We start from the raw sequence: 26,728 nt of genomic DNA, 5'->3' as shown, positions 1-26,728 counted from the left end.
TTCCTCATAAGACCAGAGTCGCCTTTATTTATTTTCCTCCTGGGAAAAGCTGAAAAGAGTTCGGGGGTGGAGGATGAGTGTCTTTACATCCTTGGTGCTGTGGCTGAGCGACTTTAAGCACTTCTACTGATACAATATTTAAGCCCCGAGACATCCTTCTACAGAACCTGGTACTTCAGGAATATTTTAGAAATCTTTGGTTTCGGAACAGTGGAACCCACTTATTTCAGAAGGGTCAGTGGGAGGAGAGTTTTGTTTCCGGCACCTACAATTACCTGAAGAGTTCTTTAGCTTCTAGGAACTGAAGCTGGGCAAACTGTATAAATCCTGCCTGCTGCAGGATCCTTCGGTACATTACCTAGGGAAAAGAAAAAAAGGAGGCTACTTTAATTTCAACCTCAGGACAAACTTTCCTTCTCTTCAGTCTCAAATTTCCTCCCGCCTTTGGGACATCCCTCCTCGGAGGTCCTGCTGACCCCTCCAATTCACCATGCCCAAAGCAGAACTTGTCATCTTCCCACCCAAACTCTTACCTCCCTGTCCTTCCCCTAGCTTGTAGACAGCGGCATCATCCTCTCCATCTCACAGTATTGGCATTATCCTCGACGTATCTCTTTCATTCAACCCACACATTCAATCTGTCACCAAATCCTGTTGGTTCTACCTTCAAAACAGCGTGAAAAATCTACCCTTGCCTCTCCATCCAAACTGTTGATAAAAGCAGTTATTCTATACTGCATCACGTTCTTTGCTGACTTTCCTGCCTTCTGTCTTTCAATCAATCAACGGTATTTATTGAGCCCTTACTATACGCAGACCACCGTACTAAGTGCTTGGGAGAACACAATATAACAGAGTTGACGGACACCTTCTCTGCTCACAGCGAGCTTACATTTAGAGGGGGAGACACACATTCATATTAATAAATTTAATTAAGGGTATATAAGCAGTGTGGCTCAGTGGAAAGAGTACGGGCTTTGGAGTCAGAGGTCATGGGTTCAAATCCCGAATCTGCCAATTGTCAGCTGTGGGACTTTGGGCAAAGTCACTTAACTTCTCTGTGCCTCAGTTCCCTCATCTGTAAAATGGGGATTAAGACCGTGAGCCCCATGTGGGACAACCTGATCACCTTGTAACCTCCCCAGTGCTTAGAACAGTGCTTTGCACATAGTAAGCACTTAATAAATGCCATCTTTTTTATTATTATTATGGGGCTAACGGTGGGGTGAATAAAGGGTGCGGATAGGGTGACACAGAAGGGCGTGGGAGAAGAAATGAAGACTCGGTTGGGGAAGGCCTCTTTGAGATGTGTTTACAGGTGGGGAGAGTGAACACTTGCTGGATATGAAGGGGGAGAGAGTTCTAGGCCAGAGGCAGGACAAGAGGTTGGGGGTGAGACAGATAAGATCAAGGTACAGTAAGTAGGTTGGCATTAGGAGCACCAAAATGGGGGCTGGGTTGTATAAAGAAATTGGAGGTAAGGTAGGAGGGGGCAAAGCAACTGAGTGCTTTAAAGCCTATGGTACGGAGTTTCTGTCTGATGCGGAGGTGGGTGGGCGGAGAGGTCCTTGAAGAGTGGGGAAACACGGACTGAACGGTTATGTAGAACGGTGATCCGGGCAGCGGAGTAAAGTATGGACTGAAGGGAGAGACCGAAGGCAGCAGGCAGGTGCAGCAGTCTAGGTGGGATAGGAAAAGTGCTTGGATTAACATGGTAGCCGGTCCGATGGAGAGGAGAGGGAGGATTTTCGCGATATTGTAAAGGTTGAACTGACAGGGTTTGGTAACAGGTGGAGTATGTGGGTTAAATGAGATGAGTAGAGGATAATGTCAAGGTTATGGGCTTGTGGGACAGGGAGGATGGTCATGCCGTCCAGAGTGATGGGCAAGTCACGGGGAGGACAGAGACTGGGTGGGAATGCTGCCCAGATCATTCTTCTATAGCAACATATTCACTCCATGTTTCCCCACTCCTCAAGGACCTTCAGTGGTTGCTCCTCCACCTCCACATCAAACAGAAGTCCCTGACCATAGACTTTACAGCACTCAACCACTTTGCTCTACCTTGCCCCGCAATTTCCAACTACGACCCAGCCCACACACTTCGCTCCTCTATGCCCACCTACTCACTGGACCTTAATCGTCTATCTCACCGCCAACCCCTCTTCCACATCCTGCCTCCGCCCTGGAACTCCTTCCCACTTTGTATCCGACAGACGATCGCTCTCCCCACCTTCCATGACTTATTCAAAGCATATCTCCAAGAAGCCTTCCCTAAGCCCTCATCTCTTCTCCCACTCCTTTCTGTGTCACCCTTGCACTTAGATTTGCACCTATTGTTCACTCCACAGAATTCATGTACATACCCCTCTCCCCGGCAAGGCTGTAAGCTCCTTGTGGACAGGGAAAAGTCTACCATCCCTACTGCATAGTACTCTCCCAAGCTCTTGGTACATTAGCGCTCAATAAATATGACTGATTGATTGATTGATTACACAAGTTTTCACACTTTAACAGGCAGTCAATACACACCACTGAGAATGACGACTATATTTCTGAGGAGCTCGTTTGGTGGGTTCAGACTTTCAAGCCTGCAGATTTAAATCCCTGTAAAAATGTAAGAGTGATCATTCAGTAATAATAATGATGGCATTTATTAAGCACTTACTATGTGCAAAGCACTGTTCTAAGTGCTGGGGAGGCTACAAGGTGATCAGGTTGTCCCACGGGGGGCTCACAGTCTTCATCCCCATTTTACAGATGAGGGAACCGAGGCACAGGGAAGTTAAGTGACTTGCCCAAAGTCACACAGCTGACAATTGGTGGAGCCGGGATCTGAACCCATGAGCACTGACTCCAAAGCCCGGGCTCTTTCCACTGAGTCATGGGAGAAAACAAGGTGGGAGGAATACTGTGCTCCATGGCAAGCTCAGTGACTACAGTTACATAGTTCTCCCTCTCCAAAACAGTATTTGATTAAATACTACTGTGCCTGGGCCTCTTACTGTTGGGTTATTTTCTAGGAGATGCTGGAAAATGCTCAGTTCTTCGGCAGATCCATTTATCCTGACAGGCGTCAGTCTTAAGCATTTTGAAACGTCACCTAATTCCCTCCTTCCCCAAACTAAGGCAAACGATAGGATTGCGATAAATACGACTTTACCCGCTATCTTTACTTACTGTTCGTACTGCGGGAATACAATGCGATTCCAGATCTAGAAACAGACCCAGAGAAGCAGAGTGGCCCAGTGTAAAAACAGCACGGACGGGCCAGGGAGACCGAGGATCTGGGTTCTAATCCTTGCTCTGCCATGTCTGCTTTGTGACCTTGGGCAAATCACTTCACTTCTTCAGGCCTCATTTACCTCATCTGTAAAATGGGGGTTAAAGCTGTGAGCCCCATGTGGGACATGGGCTGTGCCCGACCTGATTAGCCTGCATCTACCCCAGCACTTAGCACAGTGCCTGGCACAAGGCGAGCGCTTAACAAATACCATAAGCATTCAATGAAGAGAATGATGCTCAAGACTTGGGATACTGCTACTAAGAGGGTATTGGGGTGGCTAAAGTACACCTGATAACTTAGCGATTTGGGTCAGAGACTTACATTTTCAGTGAGGGCAGCGGAAGCTTGAAAAGACACAGGACAAATACATTTTCCCTGAAGAGTTCTGGAGCCGACTTACGAGGTGTTTAATGCTACCCACCGAGGCTGTTTTTGTGTTTTGTTGCTGACTGTTAGGTTCAGGAATGCTTTCTTCTGTTGTTTTTAGATGGAACCCGAACCCCAGTTCAAAATGGTGCAAGCTAAATATCGGTAATGAAACTGGTAAAGAACTAGGGAACTGGGAATTTCAACTCAGATATTCCAAAGCAGGGACTGTGAATTTCCAAGGGGCACAAACGAAAGCCACACGATGGCAGCAGGATATAAGGAATCCTTTCCTGGTAACATACTTGTTAATTCACGCTCCTAAGCCACTGCATTCCGGTTGGTGGCAAAGCGATGAAGCAGGATACCTTCCTCAACTGCCCTGTCAAATGCTCTCAGGACCTGGACGTGAATTTTCCACGAGGAAATGGACATGCAGGTTTCTCGGGATATTTCTTTTTGAAGATGCAAAAGGGATTACTGAAAAAGCTTGGCGGTTTTTATAAAACACAAGATGGATTGAAAGGGTTAGAAACAGCGGCAGTGTGCCATGGAAAGAGCACGGGAATGGGAGTTGGAGGACCTGAGGTTTAATCATGGCTCTGCCATTTGTCTACTGTGTGAACCTGGGCAAGTCACAACCTATCTGGGCCTTGGTTTGCTCATCTGTAAAATGGGGATGAAATCCTACTCCTTCCTACTTAGACTGTGAGCCCCTTGTGGGACAAGGGCTGGGTCCAGCTGGATTATCTTGTCTCTACCCTTGCGCTTCTATGCACATTGCACGCTGTTAATAAACACCGCCATCATTAAGCGTTGGTTGAAAGTGCTTACTATCGATCAATCATATTTACCGAGCGCTTACTTTACCACACTACAATATAACAAACACATTCCCTGCCCGCAAAAACAGTAAGTGCTCAGTAAATGCCACTGATTGATTGGAGAGAAAAGTGAGCCCAAGGAGTAGAGGGTTTAAAAAGGTGCATAAGAATTTTTGAGTCTATAACTGAAACTAATTTAAAATACCTCTGGATGACTCGGGGGGGGGGGGGGAGGAGAGAAGAAGAGACCGGGTGAGGGAGGAGGAGAAAGGGAGAGATTTAGAGGATTAACAGATTCAGGCATGTCGCAGGATAGAGCTACATCCAGCCATGCACACACTTAGCACCTCTGATTCAATCTGGAGCTGATTAATGTGGGTGTTGAGGGAGGGGAGGGGAGGAACGGGTGGGATAATTATTTCCACAAACTTGATTTTACAGGCTGGAATTTGTCCTTTAGATAAAGAATGGTACTTTTTTTCGGGTGGAACTGGGTAAGGTGGCTGTAAAACAAGGGTGAAAGGTTTATGGACAAAATATTCACAGTAACTTATGACTTGATCAAGCCCAGGAAATGCACACCGATGCTTGTGTTGGAACCCATCTAAGAAGCGTTTCATGAGAAGACCAAAAAGGCCAAAAAGAAATCACCACCTTCACTAATAGACTGTAAGTTCATTTAGGACAGGCAATGCATCTGTGTATTGTACTCTCCCAAGCACTTCGTACGGTGCTCTGCACACAGTAAGCACTCAACAAATACGACTGACTGACTGAATGAATAATAAAATGTACTTTCTACAAATGCAAAGGGGTAAAATTTCTATTCCATGAGATTAAATACTATAACTTCACCACTTTTACAATGCCTTGCCTGGGGTCTTGGAGGTACGCCAGGATGTATTTTTTTTTCTTTTTAGATTTTAATGTTATTTCTCTGAATGGAACTGCAGTCAAAAGTCTGAGTCTTTAAGTGGTGTGCTAGCCTCTGTGTTTAACACATTATGCCCAAATCCTGGCAAGAGAGGAGGCTTTTTTAAGATTTCCTACTGAGCTTTTCAAAGAGGATGATTTTACCGTGGAACCTACGTATGTGCTTCGGTTTGCTGCAAAGAATGAGGAATCTGAATTGCCTTCAGTATTCAACCTAAAAAGGGAGAAAAGCATGTATCATCTAAACCTCCGACTTCCCTTTCTCAAACCTAACTTTCTACATCACCCATTATCACATCGAGCCACTTGAGTGACCCAGCTGCTCAAATTTACTGATATTTTCAGCCTGGTTCTCCACGGCTCTGCACAACTATCTTCTGTACTTTCTTTAAAACTAAAGATGTTCTCCAGGTCACTGCTTCAGCAGTGACACAAACTACCACATTGATTCAAGCACTTGTCACAGCCCATCTCGACCCCGGCATCAGCCTCCTTGCTGGCCTCCCTGCCTCCAGCCCCCCTCTCTCTCTCCTCTCCGGTCCATGCATCACTCTACTCCCCAAATCACTGTCCTAAGAAAACCAGAAACAACAACAAAAAGCTCTGTGGATATGTCCCCGCTCCTCAGGGGTCTCCAATAGTTGCCTATCAACTTCCCTATCAAGCAGAAATTCCTTACTATGAAATTCAAGGCACACAATCGGCTTTCTCCCCCTTATCCTAGCCTGCACATTTCTTTCCTCCAATAATACAACCTACTCACTGTCCCCTCACTTGCTTCCGATCCCTTGAGCACACCCTCTCTTTTGCCTCGAACTCCCTCCCACTACGAATACGACTAAATGAATATCCGAAAGCCCAGCACTTTCCCTATCTTAAAAGCCCTTCTAAAATCGTATCTCCTTCCAAGAAGCGCTCCTTGACTATCTCACCCGCACACTTAGTCCCCACCCCCACTGAACTTTGCTAACTTTTTGTATTCTCGGTTGCTTCCCTTTATTTTAATGACCGCCTTCCCTATAGCTTCTCGAAGGTAGAAACGGTACGATACATCTGTATTGTATTCTCTAAATCGCTTGGTACCATGCTCTGCAAAAAGTAAGTGCTCGATAAACACTACTGATTGCAGCCAAAGAAAACTGGCTCAGAGAACTCTGAAGCTTTTCCTGCTCTCCTGGATCTATCTTCTAGTTCTTCCCCTCGGCCAGGGGCTGCCAACTTAAGGCTCGGGAGCCGAAGCTGGCTCTCCCTGAAACCAAACGTGGCTAGGAGAGTTGCTGTCCTCGCCTCTCCCGTGGGAGCACTTGGTCGACGATTTCGAGGCCAGAGTGACGGTCGCAAAGAGCGCTGGACCTGCGCTGCTCCCAAGAGAGCAGTTGCCACTCACTTGCGGGGCGGATTTGGGCACCTCCCTTCTGCTTCTCTTCCATCCACCCCCCAACTCCCATGCCCTCTCTGTGAAGGCCTGGGGCAAGGGAAAGAAGGGCTGCCTCCTCTCATCTGGGTGGGTGGAGGGGGTGTTGCACTTTCAGATTTACCTGGGACTCAAATGCTTTATTAGAGCATCTTCTGTGACACCGTCCAGCCCGTCCCCTTATAGCTCCAGCTTTGGGAGCCGGGAACAGACCAGATGCTAATATGGGCCCATTATCCCGCCGCTCCCCTCTGCTTCCTTCCCCTTCCTAACTCAGACTGAAAGAGTGCAGGAGCAGGGCAACAGGACAGAGCTAGGAGCACGGGCAGCATCAGTTGTCGCTATGAAATGGCCACGTGATGTAACGTACCATTATCTTATACCGGGCACAGCCTGATGTCATTTTTTTTTGGCTCTCCCAACCAAGAAGATCAACAGCCCCTGTGACTAGGCAGCAGAGAGCCATTCTTCCCTACTGAAAGCCTGTCTTTCAATTCCCCCAGGCTGGCACCAATCACTCTAAGATCTACCTTTCATTTTTCCCAATTAGGTATTCATCAATGGGTCTATTCTCCTGGAAGACCAATGAAGAGTGGCACCTGTTCACAAAATATATCAGATCAGCATGGAAATCCACAATCCTTATGTATTAGGCTAGCATTACTATAAAAGGATCTTAAAACGAAGTTGAGCAATGCATGAAGGGCACTAAGAGATTTGCACGATAAAGAAGGCTATTCATGCTCAGGAAAAATGATTCTCCAAGGCTTTGCCGAATCTGTTTCCGTTTTTTATATTTCTCTTTTCATTCCTGTTTTCGTAGATCTCACACAGCCTTGTCCTACGCTCCAATTCATTCTTTCGCTGCACTGCTCATCAGTTCGCTGCTCTGAATGCAATTCAGACTTCTGAGAAGCTGAAGAGGACACCATCTCCCGCAACCATCATGGGGGAGAGAATGACTAACGGTGTTACCGAGCGCACGCTGGAGGAGAGGAAGTTCGGCAAGAACAGTGTAAGGCAGGCAGTTGTAACCTTGAGAAAGTAAGTGACGTGCTTTGAACTGTGAGCGTGGCGATGGCTCCTGAATGCTAATGTGACAGGGTTAGCCACAAAACGTTTTTGTGTGAGATTTCCAACTCCCACGGCCTCCAAAACTGAAAGGTGCTGACCAACATTTCACTCTAGGGAGGTATAACCCTTGCCCCCTTTCTTCAGCCTCGGCTCGAAACTGGGAGAAGTTTGGTTCGTCACTCTACAAACCAACAGGTCTTTTCCCTCATTTCTTCCTTCATGTTAATTCCCCTTTTCAGTGTCTACCCTCTGGTATACCAAGCCGAACGTTACCTTTTTCCACAGCTGCCATAAATATTTCCTCCTTCTGTGTCATCTAGGCACTTGGTGCTCACCCCACCCTCAGCCCTACAACACTTACTTACAGATCCTTCAATCATTCATTCATTCAATCATATTTATTGAGCATTTACTGTGTGCAGAGTACTGTATTAAGCGCTTGGGAAAGTTCAGTACAGCAATCCCGCCCACAACAAGCTCACAGTCTATATTCTTTATTTAATGTCTGGCTCTACACTGCTAGTTCACTGTGGCATTGTATTCTAAGTGCCTAGTAGAGCACTCTGCTCACAATTAGTGCTCGATAAATACCATTGGTTGATTGTCTGATTTTCCCCTGACATACCCACACAGCATGAAAAGTCCCTGACAGTCAGAACAAAGGAATGAGGAGAATGAAAAGCAGAGGAGCCTAAAAGAGATAGCACAGGCCCGGGAGTCAGAGGAGCTGGGTTCTAACTCTGACTCTGCCACTTGCCTGCTGTGTGACCTTGGGCAAGTCATTTTATCGCTCTGTCCCCGAGTTTCCTCATCTGTAAAAAGAGAACGCTCCCCTTCTAGACCGTAAGTTCCTTGTGGGCAGAGAACACGTCTATCAACTCATCGTATTTTACTCTCCCAAGTGCTTGTTACAATGCTCTGCACATAGTAAGCATTCCAATACCATGGACAGATGGTTCTCCGCACACAGTAAGTGCTCAGTAAATATGACTGAATGAACGAAATGGGATTCAGTACCTGTTCCACCTCCCACTTAAACTGTGAGCCCCGTATGGGACAGGGATCGGGTCTGACCTGATTACCTTTTATCTATCCTCGGAAGAGCGGTTGACACATGGTGGGTGTCTAACAAATACAATTATTCTTAGTATTATTAGGAGCAGAATGCTTTCCGACTGGGTTGTAGACATATTTTCCTACCCAATTGGGCTCCACCCACCTGAAATTTCTCTTTGGGAATGTTTCTTCTTGCTCCTTTTGCTAACACTAAAGCCTCTTCCACTCGCCGGCTCGCCAGCAGGTCCTGAATTTGCCTTTCCAGGGGCAACGGAACCAAGAGGTACACTCCTTTACTGGTGGCTACAATTACTCTTCCTAATGGAGAAAGCACAGGAAGGAGGAATCGGTGTGGAAAAGGGGGAAGAGATTGTTATATAACGCCGAAGAGTCTTTGATGCAAACGGGTTAACGGTTTCGTTTTCACTTCAAGTTCACACCAGGGGCCTGCATATCGTACTTCGCCTGACCCACGGGGACTGGCTTTGTACTTCCCAAGCGCTCAGTACAGTGCTCTGCACACAGTAAGTGCTCAATACGATTGATTGACTGATTGATTGGGAAGCAAAGCTGCGGGTCACGTTGGTTAACTCATACCGGGATGCCGATCCGGGCTGGGGACGGGTAAGGTCGCCCGCATCAAATGAATTAAAGAATAGCTGCTGCTGCCAGGATGCCCGTAACCGGGGTGGAGCCTTCTTTTTTTTCCACCTCCTCCTTCCCACCCCCAGCCCCTGCCCTAGCCAGCCCAAACTCTTTATCCTAGAGGGCAGGGCCTGGCAGCTATTTGCTGCCAAGGGGAACAGGTAGGAGGGAACCAACAGTTCACCCAGCCACGTTGTGAGTGCCCACAGCAAAGTCGGTTAGTTATTTTTGCAGGGCAAGTGCTGGTACAGACGGGCGGCCTATGGGTGCAGCGTGGGTTCTCAACAGAGTATCCGTGCGGGTCTCTTATCCATGGAGAAACAGAACACCGATTTGATCTCGTTTAAAGTTTGATTTCCATCCCCGTGAAGGTCCTTTCCCCCTAGAATCTACGGAAGCATAGATCAGACATGATAGCACTGGGCAAAATGAGCCACAAATGACGACATGTTAAAAATCCCCAATTACCGAAAACTTAAGTATTGTGCTCGGGGTGCACTATACAAGGTGATTAAGAAGATTGGGGAGTTGGAGTGCTTTTGTTTTAGTAAAAGCCGCTGCTAAATTGGAGGTCGATTTATAGGATAATAATAATAATAATGGCATTTATTAAGCGCTTACTATGTGCAAAGCACTGTTCTAAGCGCCGGGAAGGTTACAAGGTGATCAGGTTGTCCCCTGGGGGGGCTCACAGTCTTAATCCCCATTTTACAGATGAGGTAACTGAGGCCCAGAGAAGTTAAGCGACTTGCCCAAAGTCACACAGCTGGCAATTGGTGGAGCCGGGATTCGAACCCATGACCTCTGACTCCAAAGGCCGTGTTCTTTTCCACTGAGCCACGCTGCTTCAATGCGAGTTATTCATAAACCATACGCTACTAAGTCGAAGGAGGATTTGGAATCCAATCAAGGTGCATTATAAATGATAACAGCAGAGAATACAAGCCATCACAATCGCAAGATCACATAATGTGTGCATCCTTCCAGCCTTGGGAAGAAAGTGATGAGTGAATACATATGATCATTTCTGTCAGGCAAACTCGGGCCCCCCGAGAAGCCAACTGTTCTTTCAACAGATATCAGTTTCTTGGCATTCATTGTGTATTGTCTAATACCTTCGAAGTCCTGCAAAATGTGGCCTTCCTTAAAAGGCAGGGTCTGTTTTTGCTGCTGGTCCAACATGCTATGCACTGTAATAAATTCCTCGTCTAGAGCTACTACATACGGAAAGCATATGGCGGCACCGATCACATTCTCTGACCAATGGACAGGGGCACGTTGGGATATCCCAGCTACAGTTGCAAACATGCCTAGGGAGAGAAAGAGAAAAAAAGGTCAACTGGAACCCAGCAGGGCGGTTAGAGTTCTTTCCAAGCCTTCCAACTGGCCATTTTTCCTCTTTAGGGTATATCTGCCAAATGGTAGCGCCTGTAAAGAACGATCGGCGTTCACGGCCCCAAAACGAGTCATATTTTAGTAGCAATCAGCAAACCCAAAGGCAGTGTACTCGATTATCTGGCCTTACTCTGGTCCAGGTGAGCGGGGGAAAAGTAAAGAGCACAGAAAATTGAAGGATAACTCCCGTGGTGACGGTGATTGTTTTGGGGGTGGTCGGCTGCCTGGGCGAGATGCCTGAGCCTTGGGCACAGGTGATGCTCTTCTGCTTATCGTCATGTTGTGCTCTCCCAAGCGCGTAGTACAGGGCTCTGCACGCAGTAAGCGCTCAACAAAAATGACTGAATGGAAGCAGAAAAGTCTCCAACCTTCCCAGCAGGAGCCATTGTGCTTAGTACATCGCAAGCTCCGCTCACCACCCAAGCTAGAAAACCCTAACTCACACCCTCACTGCCCCCACAGCTGGAAAGGCAACTGAGTCACAGATGACCAGCGTGCAGAAAATCCACAGTAATCTGCACTTGGCCCACTTAACGGATACACCTGAATAACATAAAGACTTTTTCACAAAAGGGAAGCAGCACAAGCCTCCGAGTCAGAAGACCTGCTTTCTAATCTCATTCATTCAATCAATAGTATTTACTGAGCGCTTACTGTGTGCAGAGCACTGTACTAAGCGCTGGCACTTGTCTGCTGGGTGAACTTGGGCAAGTCGCTTCACTTCTCTGGGCCTCGGTTACCTTGTCTGTAAAATGGGGATTAAGACTTCGAGCCCCATGTAGGACACGGACTTTGTCCCACCTGGATTGGCTTGTGGTAGGCGTTTAATACGGTGCCAGGCACACAATAAGCTGCTCAGGGACATGTCCTGAGAGTCAGAAGACCTGGGTTCTAATCTCAGTTGCATCACTTACTTTCTGTGTGTGACCTTGGGCAAATTACTTAACTTCTCTGTGCCTCAGTTCCCCCATCTGGAAAATGGGGATTCAACCCCATTCTCTCTCCTACTTAGATGGTGAGCCCCATACTGGGACCCAATTATTTTGTACCTACCCCAGCGCTTAGTACAGTGCTTGGAACACAGAAAGGGTTTAAGAAATATCCTGATTATTGGTGTAAATTCATTGCAGATGGGCAACGTACCTACCAATTCTATTGTACTGTACTCTCCCCAGCACTTAGTACAGAGTCCTGCAATCAACTGTATTTACTGAGGGCTTACTGGGTGCAGGGCACTGTACTAAACGCTTGAGAGAGTACAACACAACAGTCACGTTACCTGCTCACAATGAGTCTAGAGGGTGAGATAGACATTAATACAAAAAAAATGATGAATATGTGCTGTGGGGCTGGAGGGAGTGGGTGTTGAATAAAGGGAGCACGTTGGAGTGATGCAGAAGGGAATGCGAGAAGAGGAAAGGAAGGCCTATTCAGGGAAAGCCTCGTGGAGCTGTACCTTTATTCATTCACTCAACTGTATTTATTCAGTGTTTACTAGGTGCAGAGCACTGTGCTAAGCGCTTGGGAAGTACAATTCGGCAATAAAGACAGACAATCCCTGCCCACACCAGACTTACAATAAGGCTTTGAAGGTGGGGAAAATAATTGTCTGTCCAATATGAAAAAGGAGGGCATCCCTTCAAACAGTAAGTGCTCAATAAATACCACTAACTGACAAACAAATGCCATTTAAAAAAAAAAAATGAAAGACCAAACATGCTACAGTGGGAATTTAAACAAAAAGGGGGAAAAGGAAGATGAAGCCAAAATGAGAACAAATTTTTTTTTTTGTCTATCTAGTAATGTAGCAGGGTAGAGGAAAGAACATAGGTGAAGGTCTAGGGGAGAAGGGCACTGAATTTTCATTCAGTATCTAGGTTAAACAATTGGAGAGCAAACATGAAAGGAGGAAGCTGTTTTGCTGATTTGGTAGAAAAGACTAAACACAGGAAAGTACCATCCCCCGCTTGTGACGGGAAGGGAGACAAGATATTAAGATCAGAAAAACAGTGATTGTGAAGAATAAATTTGGTCCTGCTTCTAGAAAATAAAGAAGCAAAGGAAGAAGTGGAGATTTAAGAAGTATAAAAGGAACTGGAGTAAATGGCAGAAATTATAAAGTGGTGACAAAGAGTTAATCACTAAAAATGCAGAACAGAGGGAGACAAAAAGAGAAAAATATTGTGTTAAGGACACCTAAGATGTTGGAAGCAACATACATAACTGAGTTGGGCTTTCAAAGACTGAGCAAAGTTTTAGGAAATGAAAGGAGGCTTCTAAAATTATCAGTCCTTGGGATCCAAGTATGGGATACCCAGGGACTATAAAAACATAGGAATGCTCCGACAAAAAAGAAAACACCAAGAGCAATGTAGTTCTGCAAGTCATCTTCACCCGCTCCCTTCGTTCCCCCCGTCACCCCCAGCCCAAATTGGGTAGGCTCAAACTGGTAACCAAATGTACTGAGAAACAGTAGAAAATTGAAGGAAATGCAAAAGAATAGAAAGAAAAACACAAAGAATGGAACCAATGGGTAGACACTTTAGCTCTACCCCAATTGTGCTCTTAATTGGTTCCATGGAAAGAATGTTAAAAGAGCACTTAATGAAGTATGGTTTCCAAAAGAAATCATGTAAAGTGCATTAATGTGCTCCCCAAATCCAAAATATTGGACCAAAATATGAATATATTTGAAAAGCGATAGACACAATATGGTAACATGATCCAATGGTAATATGCATCACTAAGAAAATATTTTGAATTAGATGATATTTTTAACGCACACATGTAAAGATACTCAGTTTAGCCTTAAGGCGTATCTTCTATATACATATAGAAGATACGCCTTAAGGCTAAACTGAGTATCTTTACATGTGTGCGTTAAAAATATCATCTAATATATATATATATTGCTAGAAAGTGATTAGGAGCATGAGGAAGCATTCTCCTGACCTCATGATCCTTTTGGACTTAACACAATGATTTTAAGTAAGACTGCAACCCTCGTGCAATGTGGCTCAATGGAAAGAGCACAGGCTTGGGAGTCAGAGGTCATAGGTTCGAATCCTGGCTCCACCAATTGTCAGCTGTATGACCCTGGGCAAGTCACTTAACTTATCTGTGCCTCAGTTACCTCATCTGTAAAGTGGGGACTAAGACTGTGAGCCCCACGTGGCACAACCTGATCACCCTGTATCCCCCTCCAGTGCTTAGACTATAGTAAGCGCTTAACAAATGCCATTATTATTATTATTATTATAGGACTACTGGGTGGACTTGATTTTCAAAGTATTATCTGTTACACTCTAGGCAAAAGGGCACTTTGTGCTAACTATTCTCTATAACGCTAAATTGAACTGTCATTACCTATTGCTAAATTGGACTGAGCTTTAATATTGCTGTTTAACTCAGTCAAGATACTTCAAAGGCTGAGGGGAAGGGGAAGGAAGGTGTTGAAAGTCAGGGTAAACTGTGCCTGAGTAGTACCTCCAACTGAGAGAAAGCTGCAAGCAATACTGAAATTAAAGTACAGAAGTGGGATCAAGAAAGCCAAATCCAACGGCATCGACTCCATCCCGATCCTCCTTGATCTTTAAGATGCTTTTTTCATTGCTGACCACCCCATTCTCCTGGAAACGTTATCCAACCTTGGCTTTGCTGACAGTGTCTTCTCCTGGTCCTCCCCTTATTTCTCTGGCCACTCCTTCTCAGTGTCTTTTATGGGCTCCTCCTCTGCCTCCAACCCACTGAGGGAGTTCCTCAAGCCACAGTTCTGTGTCCTTCTACTCTCCATCTACACCCACTCCCTCGGAGAACTCATTTGCCCCCATGGCTTCAACTACCACCTTTATGCAGATGATTTCCAAAGCTACATCTCCAGCCCTGATCTCTCTCCCTCTGCAGTTCTGCAGTTCCTCCTGCCTTCAAGACATTTATTCATTCATTCAATCGTATTTATTGAGAGCTTACTGTGTGCAGAGCACTGTACAAAGTGCTTGGAAAGTATAATTCAGCAACATATAGAGACAGTCCCTACCTAACGGGCTCACAGTCTAGAAGGGGGAGACAGACAGCAAAACAGAACAAGTAGACAGGTGTCAATACCATCAAAATAAACAGAATTACAGATATGTACGCATCATAAATAAAATAGGGTAATAAATATATACAAATATACAAAAGTGCTGTGGGGAGGGGAAAGGGGTAGGGCAGGAGGAGCAGAGGCTGGGGGGCTCAGTCTGGGAAGGCCTCCTGGAGGAGGTGAGCAATCAGTAGGGCTTTGAAGGGAGGAAGAGAGATAGTTTGGCGGATGTGAGGAGGGAGGGCATTCCAGGCCAGAAGTAGGACATGGGACAGGGGTCGACGGCGGGACAGGCAAGAACGAGGCACAGTGAGGAGGTTAGTGGCAGAGGAGCGGAGTGTGCGGGCTGGGTTGTAGGAAGGAGGGAAGGGAAGTGAGGTAGGAGAGGGCGAGGTGATGGAGAGTTTAGAAGCCAAGAGTGAGGAGTTTTTGCTTGATTCGAACTTTGATAGGCAACCACTGGAGATTTTTGAGGAGGGGAGTGACATGCCCAGAGAGTTTCTGTACAAAGATAATCCAGGCAGCAGAGTGAAGTGTAGACTGAAGCAGGGAGAAACAGGAGGATGGGAGATCAGAAAGGAGGCTCAGGCAGTAATCCAGTCGAGATAAATTGAGAGACTGAACCAGCAATCTCTCTTGGATGGAGAGGAAAGGGCGGATCTTAGTGACGTTGTGGAGGTCAGACCAGCAGGTTTTGGTGACGGATTGGATGTGCGGGGTGAATGAGAGAGCGGGGTCGAGGATGACACCAAGCTTGCAGGCTTGTGAGACGGGAAGGATGGTAACGCCGTCTACAGTGACGGGAAAGTCAGGGAGAGGGCAGGGCTTGGGAGGGAAGATAAGGAGCTCAGTCTTGGACATGTTGAGTTTTAGATGGCAAGCAGACATCCAGATGGAGATGTCCTGAAGGCAGGAGGAGATGTGAGCCTGGAGGGAGGGAGAGAAAACAGGGGTGGAGATGTAGATTTAGGTGTCATCAGCGTAGAGACGATAGTTGAAGCCGTGGGAGCGAATGAGTTCACCAAAGGAGTGAGTATAGATGGAGAACAGAAGGGGACCAAGAACTGACCCCTGAGGAACCCCTACAGTAAGGGGATGGGATGGGGAGGAGGAGCCCGCAAAAGAGACTGAGAATGAATGGCCAGAGAGATGAGGAGAACCAGAAGATGATGGAGTCTGTGAAGCCAAGGTTGGAGAGCGTGTTGAGCAGAACGGAGTGGTCCACAGTGTCAAAGGCAGCTGAGAGGTCAAGGAGGATTAGAACGGAATTGGAGCCATTGGATTTGGCAAAAAGGTGGTCACTGGTGACCTTTGAGAGGGTAGTTTCAGTGGAGTGTAGGGGATGGAAGCCAGATTGGAGAGGGTCTAGGAGAAAGTTGGTGTTGAGGAATTCGAGGAAGCGAGTGTAGACGACTCATTCTAGCAGTTTGGAAAAGAAGGGTAGGAGGGAGATAGGGTGATAACTAGAACAGGCAGTGGGGTCAAGAGAGGGTTTTTTAGGATGGGGAGACATGGACATGTGTGAAGGCAGAAGGGAAGGAACCAGTGGAGAGTGAGCGGTTGAAGATGGAAGTTAAGTAGGGGAGGAGGGAAGGGGCGAGAGTTCTCATAAGATGAGGGAATGGGGAGGTACTTGAGAGGAGGGAGGAGATCTCATCCGAAGATACTGTTGCGAAGGATGAGAAAGTAGAGGGGAGGGCTGAGAGCCGGGGGGGATGGAGAAGGGGGAGGGGTGACTTTGGGGAGCTCAGACCTGATGGTGTTAATTTTACTAATGAAGTCTCTATCTGGATGTCCCAACACCTCAAATTTAACATGTCCAAAACAGAACTCCTCATCTTCTGAACCAAAATCTGTCCTCCCCATGATTTCCCTTCACTGTAGACAGCACCACCACCCTTCCTGTCTCACAAGCCCCTGACATTATCCTCGACTCTCCTCGCTCACTCAAACGACGTATTCAATCTGTCACCAAATCCTCTCTCTTCAACCTTCGTACCATCCTCATATCCACCCTTTCCCCTCCAGCCGGCCAAACCGCTACCTCATTAATCCAAGCACTTATCCTAACCCACCTTGATTACTGTGTCAGTCTCCCCCTTCCAGTCCATAGTTCACTCTATATCCCGGATTGCTTTTCTACAAAAACGTTCAGGCCATGTTTCCCCACTCCTCAAGAGTCTTCAGAGGTTGCCCATCCACCACTGCATCAAGCAGAAACTCCTTACAGGGCTCTGCACACAGTAAGTGCTCAATAAAAACGATTGAATGAATTTAAAGCCCTCGCTCACCCTCCTACCTCACCATGCAGCTCTCCTACACAAACCAGCCTGCATACTTTGCTCCTCTAATGCCAACCTACTCACTGTATATCAATCTCGTCTATCTCGCTGCTGACCTCTCGTCTGTATCTTGCCTCCGGCCTGAAATGCCCTCCCTCTTCGGATCAGGTAGACAATTACTTTCCCCACCTTCAAAAGGCCTTCCCTGACTAAGCCCTCATTTCCTCTTCTCCCGCACCATTCTGCATGGCCCTTGCACTTCCATTTGCTCCTACTACTCACCCCTTCCTCAGCCCCACAATACTTCTGTCCATATCCGTAATTTATTTTCTCATATTAATGTCTGTCTTGCCCTCTAGACTGTAAGCTCGTTATAGGCAGGGAATGTGTCTACCAACTCTGTTACATTGTTATATTGTATTTATTGAGCGCTTACTGTGTGCACAGCACTGTACTAAGTGCTTGGAAAGTACAATTCAGCAACAAAGACCGACAATCCCCGCCCAAAGGGGTTCACAGTCTAGAAGGGGGGAGACAGACACCAAAACAAGTAAACAGGCATCAATAGCATCAATAAAAATAAATAGAATTAGAGCTATATGCACACATCAGAACATGCAAAACAGGCATTAAAGTAAACAAATAGAATTATATATGTACATATATACCGAAGTGCTATGGGATGGTGGGGGGTAAAGCAAAGGGAACTCTACCAACTGTTCTCTCCCAAGCACTTAGTAGAGTGCTCTGCACAAAGTAAGTGCCCAATAAATACAACTAGTTGAAAGAGTACTAAAGCAAGCTTATAAACAGGACATCCTTGTACAAGAAAAAGTCCAGAAGGGTAAAGACAAGAATAAAGATGTCTCAATGAAAACTCTCCAAGCTGGGAGGAGTGGGAGGGGCAAGACAGAGCATCACAAAATCAAGTGAAGTGTAGATGAAAGTGTGTTTCATTGGGCCAATTGCCAACAAAATGATCACTGGAATTAATCTCGAAGGAAAGCGGTAAAACTTCACCCCAAAGTGAGGAACTGTACGAGGAAGAATTTTCAGCAAAGGGGGAATCAAGTGAGCCAGAATAAAGGAAATGTTTTAACTGGCACACCTGAATGACTCGGACAACGTTACAACAATACAATTTGTTCTTTCATTAGGAGAGATATCATGTGGTGATAATGGTGCATTTTTATGAGGATTAAATAAATGAAAATAAAAAGGAGGTTGAGAGCTGCCATATGACTGCTATTATATGATGGTATATATTAAGAGCTTACTATGTGGTGAGCCCCGGAGTAGAGAGAGTACTGGACTCAGTCACTGTCCACCCAGGGGGTTCACAATCTATTTTATACCCATTTTACAGAGGAGAAAACTGATACTAAAAGACCCTGCAGGGGTAGCGGAGCTAAAATTGGAACTTGGTCTCTTGGCACCCAGTCCCATGCTCTTTTCTCTAGGTACTATTGCCACCTCCATTTAACAATAATTTACTTAAGGGGAAATAAGAGTTCTGAAAATATTCATTTAATGCTGCATAAACTTCAGAAGAGAGTGAGCACAGGCAAAAAGAAATGAACTAGCAAAATTTTGGTAATTGCCCACAGAGCTAGTTTACCAGTTTTACATTAGTCTCCTATTCCAGTTTCATAAAACGCAAATATTAACCGTGCTGGAAAAGTGAGGTGGAAAGAAGAAAAGAAATTGTCTAAAGGAGTTAGTAGGTGGGTCTACATGGGTCAACTGTTTTCTGATGAGAGTTTTTTGGTAATAATGTTCAGCTTTAGGCCCAGAGCATTCTGGGGAACACAAAGTGACACCACGACATGAACAGGAGTTCTACAAAAACACGCTTAACTTGTACTTCCCAAGCGCTTAGTACAGTGCTCTGCACATAGTAAGTGCTCAATAAATATGATTGATGATGATCTGTCAGCTCATTGTGGGCAGGGTTTGCCTACTGCTACTCTTTTGTACTGTCCTCTCCCAAGCGCTTAGTACAGTTCTCTGTATACAGTAAGCATTCAATAAACACCACTCATTGACTGATTAATCTCTATTACATTCCCGACCTGTTTCTTATTTAATCGTCTGTCTCCCGAGCTATATTCTAACACCCATGAAGGCAGGGATCAGGTCTACTAACTGCACTCACCCTCTCATGCTCTCTGTACAGAACTCTGCACATGATAGGTGTGACTGACTGCGACTGACTATTAATTTAGAGTTCACGAATTTTATGGCCGGAGAGCCCAGGAGACAGCTGGAATTGAAATTACCGCTTTAGACCCATGAGCTTCCAAATGAGCAAGAGAGGTAAATAAGGAACAAAGCACTTGAAGTATAATTCTTCAACCAGAACAAGGAACACGCATGAAGATGCAATTGTTGCTCACTCGAAAATGATTTTGCACCCCGTTCATCTGACATCCTTCTGCTTTTCCACAGGTTTATGAAACTAAGCCGACTTCCCCTCCAGGCTAACTTCTGTTAATTCCCTGGGTCGGACAACTCAGTTCACCCAACAAACCTCCCAATAACTGCCACAGCAGCCCTCCCTTAACAAGGAACACTTCGTACGAGGGCAAGATAACATTCAGATACACAGAATAACACTCTCAAGACATTTTTAAGAGACTCGTTACCAGAAACTTTCTGCTGGAAAAAATATGAGGACAAAAATGGAAAATGAAAGGGTTTGTACATGAGTCCTACAAATTTGGACATGTTTTTAAGGGAATATTCTCCATAGATTTTACTGTAATTACTGAGGCTGGTTCGAGTTAGTCCGTGGAAATAAGTTTTACGCTCAAAAGGAGAGGTCTTAACTCTTTCGGACCACCGGAGGATTATTCAAGGGCTTTGTAGGAGTTTAAAACCCCCAACTGCGTGAGAGGTAATGCTCCTCCCAAGGTGCTTAACTTAGACTAACAGGTGACTTGAATATTGAGCCTAATTCTCCCCCTGCCTGTGATTGGATTTTAGCAGCCAGTTCAAACACAAACAGATCCAAATCAGAAAGGAGAATGTTTGGAACTCAATGCGCTCCACAGAGTGCTCGCAGCTAAGCCTGCCCAATTAGCTAGGACAACGGGTACCAATTTCAGGGTTTATCAACATCAAGTGCCCTGATGACTGACGCTTATTCCATTTCCCACTGAACCAGTCTGACCCTGGGTGGAGTTATTCAAGCCCAACTCCAAGTGGGTAAGCAGCCAAAATGGGTCTCACCTAACCCTCCTGGTCCCGCCAACAGAAACTCTTGCCTCCCGATCCGTTTCACGATGGGTCGCTTCTCTTCACTGCTGTACGGGAAGAGGTCCTGGGAGACTCCGGTGTTGTAATTCAGTATGATGTACTGCGTGGTGAGCGCCAGGCAGAGAAAGTGGCCATCCACGGCCACGGCGAAGGGCTGCTCCGGGGTGGACACCTCCTTGACGATCTGGACCCGGTCCTCGTAGACCATGAACATCTGGATGGTCCTGCGTTTGGCAGAGATGATGCACACCTCCACGCAGAAGGGATCTCCACTCACGGGGTTTTCGTTCAGCGCGAATGTCACCGCGCCTTTGATCCTAGCCCCCGTGGGGATGGGTTCCAGGTTCACCGTGTTCACCAACATGATGGTGTTGTCGCAGAGCACCAGCAGACGGCTGAGGGCCGACGCCGCCTTCAGTTCGTTCACCGGCTTCTTGAAGCCCAGGTATTTGTGCCGTTGCTTTGTGGCGGAAAAAGTCACCTTCCCGGGGGCCGACGTCTCCTCCAGCAGGAAGTGATAGATGAAGCAGTCGTTAGTTCCGATGTAAAGGTTCTTTCCGCAGCACTCGATGCACTCGATGTTGATGCGGTCTTTGTCGCCCATCAACAGCTCCCGCTCGATGGCGGAAACCAGCTTAAAGGCCTTGACGCTCATCTTGCCGTCGGGTGGGGCTGCGAGGAGAGAAATGCAAAAGCCGTAAGCGGCAGCAACCCAGATTTAAATGCTAACTTTTGGATCAGGCTTCAGGTACATCCTCTCTCCGCGGTTATGGGCTCTGCTAGAAACACACGTTCCAGTCCTCTCTCCACAGTTACAGGCTCTGCTAGAAACACTCGTTCCACTTTCAAGGGCGAAATAAAACAGAATAGTCCAAGGACGGGCCCCTTTCTGCTTTAGTTTCAAAGGAGCAGGGGATAGAATTACAGTTTTGATTCTCTGAAAGGAGAATCCTGCCTTTCCCACCCTCTCCCCTATCTACTGGTGACTCGATCCCTTTCAGAATCGCCAAAAGGGCAAAGTCTGTTGGACAGAATCCAGTTAGCTTTCCAGAAACAGAGGAGGAAGAGATACCGGTCTCCCCTCCCCCTCCATCCCTATTAATTTAGTCAAATAGCGGCTCTCACCCCATCCTTCAACACCACAAAATTCCAACTCCTTTGAATTTTGGACCTCACCAGGTCAACCAATCAGTTGTATTTACTGAGTGCAGATTACTGTATTAAAAGTTTGGGAGAGTACAATAGAATTAGGAGTCATGATTTCTTCCCTCCAAGAGTTTACAATCGAGCCTGGTAGACATAACAATTTAGCAAATAATCTGCTAGCAAAAACAGAGTTCAGAAGAAAGAGCAAAGAGTAAATACCAGTGTACCAACAAGCTTTAACCTGATCCATTTATGCCCAAATTAAAGTCCACATGCAAGATTCTTCTTTAGTACACAGAAGCAAACCTCCTAAGTGTACCTCGCTCACAGTTCTTCCTCATACCCTTCCCCTGCCGAGACCACCCAACCCCTTTGGTTTCACCAAATCGCACCTTTTTGCTCCTTTATTTTCAAAAGTCATCTCCTCCGGGAAACATCATAAGCCTGATCCAGCCCCCTTAGCACTCATCTGTACTTTCCAGGCATTTATCACTGTACCTACTTTCTTGCTTTAACCTACTGTAGAAGAGCCAATTTATATCCACATCTCCCTCATTAAATAAATTTCCCAAGAGCATAGATGATATTAAAATCTTCTTTTGAACACTCATCAAGTGCCTAGAGTAGTGGTTGTAGCAGTAATACTAAAAGCATTTATTAAGAGTTTGTTGGCAAAGCACTGTGAAAAATACACAGGTGAGAGTTTAAGATGTGGTCTTCTGGCCCTCAAGAGGCTCACAAGCTAAGAACAAAGCCGGGGGGAGACGAGACTGGCCACGAACACCCCGAGGAAAGACACGAAACAAAATAAAGGACAAAGACAACTCTGTGCACAGTCAGTATTCAATAAATGCAGCTAATGGCGATGATTCATGGTCTCATTTATCGTACTTTACAAAGAAGCAGTCACATTAGTATAATGTGGAAGAAGCAGCCAAGGCTCGCTATCTAGGTTGCTGCCTCTCTCGTTTACAACTGGCAGCAGAGGCGGTGAGGTGTTGCCCATGTCTCCACCATCCTAAAAAACCCCTCTCTTGACCCCACCTCCCCTTCTAGTTATCGCCCCATCTCCCTCCTACCATTCCTTGCCAAACTTCTTGAACAAGTCGTCTACACCCGCTGCCTCAAATTCCTCAACACCAACTCTCTCCTCAACCCCCTCCAATCTGGCTCCCGTCCCCTACATTCCATGGAAACTGCCCTCTCAAAGGTCACCAATGACCTCCTGCTTGCCAAATCCAACGGCTCCTAATCTATCCTAATCCTCCTCAACCTCTCGGCTGCCTTCGACACTGTGGACCACCCCCTTCTCCTCAACACGCTGGCCAACCTTGGCTTCACAGACTCCGTCCCCTCCTGGTTCTCCTCATCTCTCCGGCCATTCATTCTCAGTCTCCTTTGCGGGCTCTTCCTCCCCCTCCCATCCCCTTACTGTAGGGGTTCCTCAAGGGTCAGTTCTCGGTCCCCTTCTGTTCTCAATCTACACTCACTCCCTTGGTGACCTCATTCGCTCCCACGGCTTCAACTGTCATCTCTACACTGATGACACCCAAATCTACAACTCTGCCCCTGCTCTCTCTCCCTCCCTTCAGGCTCGGGTCTCCTCCTGCCTTCGGGACATCTCCATCTAGATGTCTGTCCGCCATCTAAAACTTAATATGTCCAAGACTGAACTTCTTATCTTCCCTCCCAAACCCTGCTTTCTCCCTGACTTTCCCGTCACTGTAGACGGCACTACCATCAGCCTCCTCTCTGATCTCCCATCCTCGTCTCTCCCCACTTCAGTCTACATTTCACGCTGCTGCCCGGATCATCTTTGGGCAGAAACGCTCTGGGCATGTTGCTCCCCTCCTCAAAAATCTCCAGTGGCTGCCAGTCAACCTACGCATCAAGCAAACACTCCTCACTCTCGGCTTCAGGGCTCTCCATCACCTTGTCCCCTCCTACCTCACCTCCCTTCTCTCCTTCTCCAGCCCAGCCTGCACCCTCCACTCCTCTGCCACTCACCTCCTCACCGTGCCTTGTTATCGCCTGTCCTGCCATTGACCCCCGGCCCGTATCCTCCCCCTGGCCTGGAATGCCCTCCCTCCGCACATCCGCCAAGCTAGCTCTCTTCCTCCCTTCAAAGCGCTACTGAGAGCTCACCTCCTCCAGGACGCCTTCCCAGACTGAGCTCTTTTTGCTCTCCTCCTCTCCATCCCCCCCGCCCTACCTCCTTTCCCATCCCCACATCACCTGCATATATATTTGTACAGATTTATTACTCTATTTTATTTGTACATATTTACTATTCTATTTATTTTGTTAATGATGTGCATCTAGCTTTATTTCTATTTATTCTGATGACTTGACACCTGACCACATGTTTTGTTTTGTTGTCTGTCTCCCCCTTCTAGACTGTGAGCCCGATGTTGGGTAGGGACCGTCTCTATATGCTGCCAACTTGTACTTCCCAAGCGCTTACTACAGTGCTCTGCACACAGTAAGCGCTCAATATGATTGAATGAATGAATGAATGGTCCTGGGAACTGGCATGAGGGGCTGAGGGATACTAGCTAGAAAAGGTGGGCCTAGGAGCACTGGGACTTCAGCCCTAGGGAGATGGTCTGGATGTGAGGCGGAGGCTGGCTGCTGGTGGCCAGAAGCCTGGGTGGTGATGCCAAGACTCCCTGGGCCTGGAACACCCGTACCACGTAGGTACCAAGGCTGAGGGTCTGGGCTGCACCCGGGAAATCTAGGGCAACTGAGAAGGCGCATGGCTTGCCAGACCTGAGAGGCGGGTGGCACAGTCTGGAGACACTGCTCAGAGCCAGAGTGGTTGGCATCAGTTCCCAATAAGTAGAGGTAAATGCTTTAAGACACTCAATCGGCTCTCTCCCCGTTACTCATCCTTGCTCCTCGCCTGCTACAATCCAGCCGGCACACTCTACCTCTCTTGCGGCAACCTATTCGATATTCCTCATTTTGACTGACTGTTCGCTCATGCCCCGCCTGAAACTCCCTCCCCTTCACAGCCAACAGAACAGCTCTGTTCCCATCTTCAAAGCCCTTCTAAAATCACATCTCCTCCAAGAACCCTTTCCTGCCTAAGGTGTCTGTGCAGTGCATTCAGTCCCACCCCCTAAGAACTCACATATGCACCTCACCTCCATCCCCCACAGCACTTACGTACCTTTCCTTATACTCGGTCCTCTTATTTGTAATTTTTTTTAATGTTTGTCTCCGCCAGCTAGACTGCACACTCCTTGAGGGCAGGGATTAGGTCTACTATTCCAAAGTACTTTCTCCCACATCCTTAGGACAACGCTCTGCACGCACAATCAGTGCTTAATCAATGCAACTGACTGAATGATTGATTGATAAAGGGGACAAGAGGAGAGTGAGCTGAATGACTGATTGATAAAGGGGACAAGAGAGGAGTGAGCTGAGTATGTGCACATACATGAGTGGAACTGGATATATGTGGCCAACACCAACCTGCTGACAATCTTATTTACATAGATTAGCCTGAGAATTAAGTTCAGTGATGTAATTTGACAACTGATGCGACGTAAAGGTACGATTGTCATTTATTCTGTAGAAGACAGTCCAGAAGAGAGGAAGAATGGTTTTCTGTACCTATCACCCCGCCTACAGTATTTGGTATTTTCAATATCGAGAAAGATCTTCGTTTACAAAAACAAAGAGCAAGTTTAAATCAATAGACCCCATGATTCATTTCTAAATGTCACTGATGAGTTCTTATTCAGCCTGAGAAAAATATGGGCACAAAAGAGGCAACAAAGGCTAGTGAAAGGAGCTCAGGGCTGGGAGTCAAGAGGCCTGAATTCTACTCCCAGCTGTGTCACTGATCTGCTGGGTGACCCTGGACAAATCACTTCACTCGCCTGAGTCTCATTTTCCTCTCCTGCAAAATGGGGATAAGAAATCTACTTTTCCTACCTCAGAGACTAGGGCCAATCTCATTATCTTGCATTTACCTCACCACTTACAACTGTACTTGGCACAAAGAGCCTAATACACACAAAAAAGGGCCAAACAGTCCAAAGAAGAATGAATTCCATAATCCGCTTAATATCATTTTATCACTGAAAGTAGAGTCATATCCACGATAAAGCCGATACGTTCCTCGTATCATGAGCAGCAACATTGTGGAGTGTGCTTTCCCATAAGTTAAACGTTGCTATCCATTCCAAAACTCTGGAAAAATATTCAATTCCTTTATGAAGTTATAAAATTGGACATTAACCCCACTACTGTTTAATCTTTGGTATGGAAATTCAAATATGCAACACTACAACATTAATGGCGAAGTTACAGTATCTCTTTAGGAGACTGCAAAACTTGCTTGTTCTGTTGACTGTGTTGATGGTTTTAAACCTTAAGGGAAAAGTCTGTCCAACTTAGATTCATTCATTTGATCATATTTATTGAGTGCTTACTGTATGCAGAGCACAACGGCCTTTGTCTTCATAAGGTGTCTTGAAGCAGACCAGCTCCTCTCACCCCTCCGAACTCCTCAAAGTCTTTGATTTTTTTTTTAAAATTCACCTGCCTTTTTAAAACTTGATGCAACACTTTTTAATCTTGAAATTTCAACTGGTGCTGGAGAGATCGTAACAATTCACCTGTTTAGGCATCTTGCACTGAGATGCACGGGATTGTCGAAGTACCAAACCATAATGGCTGCATCTTCAGGCTGCAGGTATGATGGAGCTCTGTAACTTGGCCTTTGCCTCTATTTAACTCCATTTTTCAAATGCCCTACATATAGAAAGAATTCTTGGTCCAAATAATTTTTCTGCTAAACTAGTACTACCTTCTTCTTTTACATCTCACCTCTGCTGCCTCAGCTCTCTTCCACCTCCATTTGGCACAGCCATTGGATTAATATTCCTAATTCCTAAACCATTCCTCGCTGAGCCATTGGTTCAGCAATGCTCACCACAAATGACACGCAGTCCGAAA

The 26,728-nt window shown here is 46.3% G+C and overlaps 1 protein-coding gene across 7 annotated transcripts in view; it reads right to left on the bottom strand.

Moving 5' to 3' along the window:
• TGFBRAP1 (transforming growth factor beta receptor associated protein 1) overlaps window positions 1–26,728 on the bottom strand; it is a 74,925-nt gene that overhangs the window by 21,065 nt on the left and 27,132 nt on the right. For all 7 annotated transcript variants that reach the window (XM_038740069.1, XM_038740051.1, XM_038740088.1 and 4 more), the window contains 4 exons: window positions 20,588–21,286; window positions 10,714–10,908; window positions 9,117–9,271; window positions 276–358 (listed from right to left, as the gene is read on the bottom strand). In XM_038740069.1, coding sequence (XP_038595997.1) covers window positions 276–358; window positions 9,117–9,271; window positions 10,714–10,908; window positions 20,588–21,269 — 1,115 coding nt within the window. In that variant the 5' untranslated portion in view covers window positions 21,270–21,286. The remainder of the gene's footprint in view (window positions 1–275; window positions 359–9,116; window positions 9,272–10,713; window positions 10,909–20,587; window positions 21,287–26,728) is intronic.

The sequence above is a fragment of the Tachyglossus aculeatus genome, chromosome 2, assembly GCF_015852505.1.
Source record: "Tachyglossus aculeatus isolate mTacAcu1 chromosome 2, mTacAcu1.pri, whole genome shotgun sequence".
In the NCBI taxonomy this organism is placed as follows: Eukaryota; Metazoa; Chordata; class Mammalia; order Monotremata; family Tachyglossidae; genus Tachyglossus; species Tachyglossus aculeatus.
The sequence above is the reverse complement of the archived record's forward strand: the minus strand, read 5'-3'. Positions and strand labels throughout refer to the sequence as shown.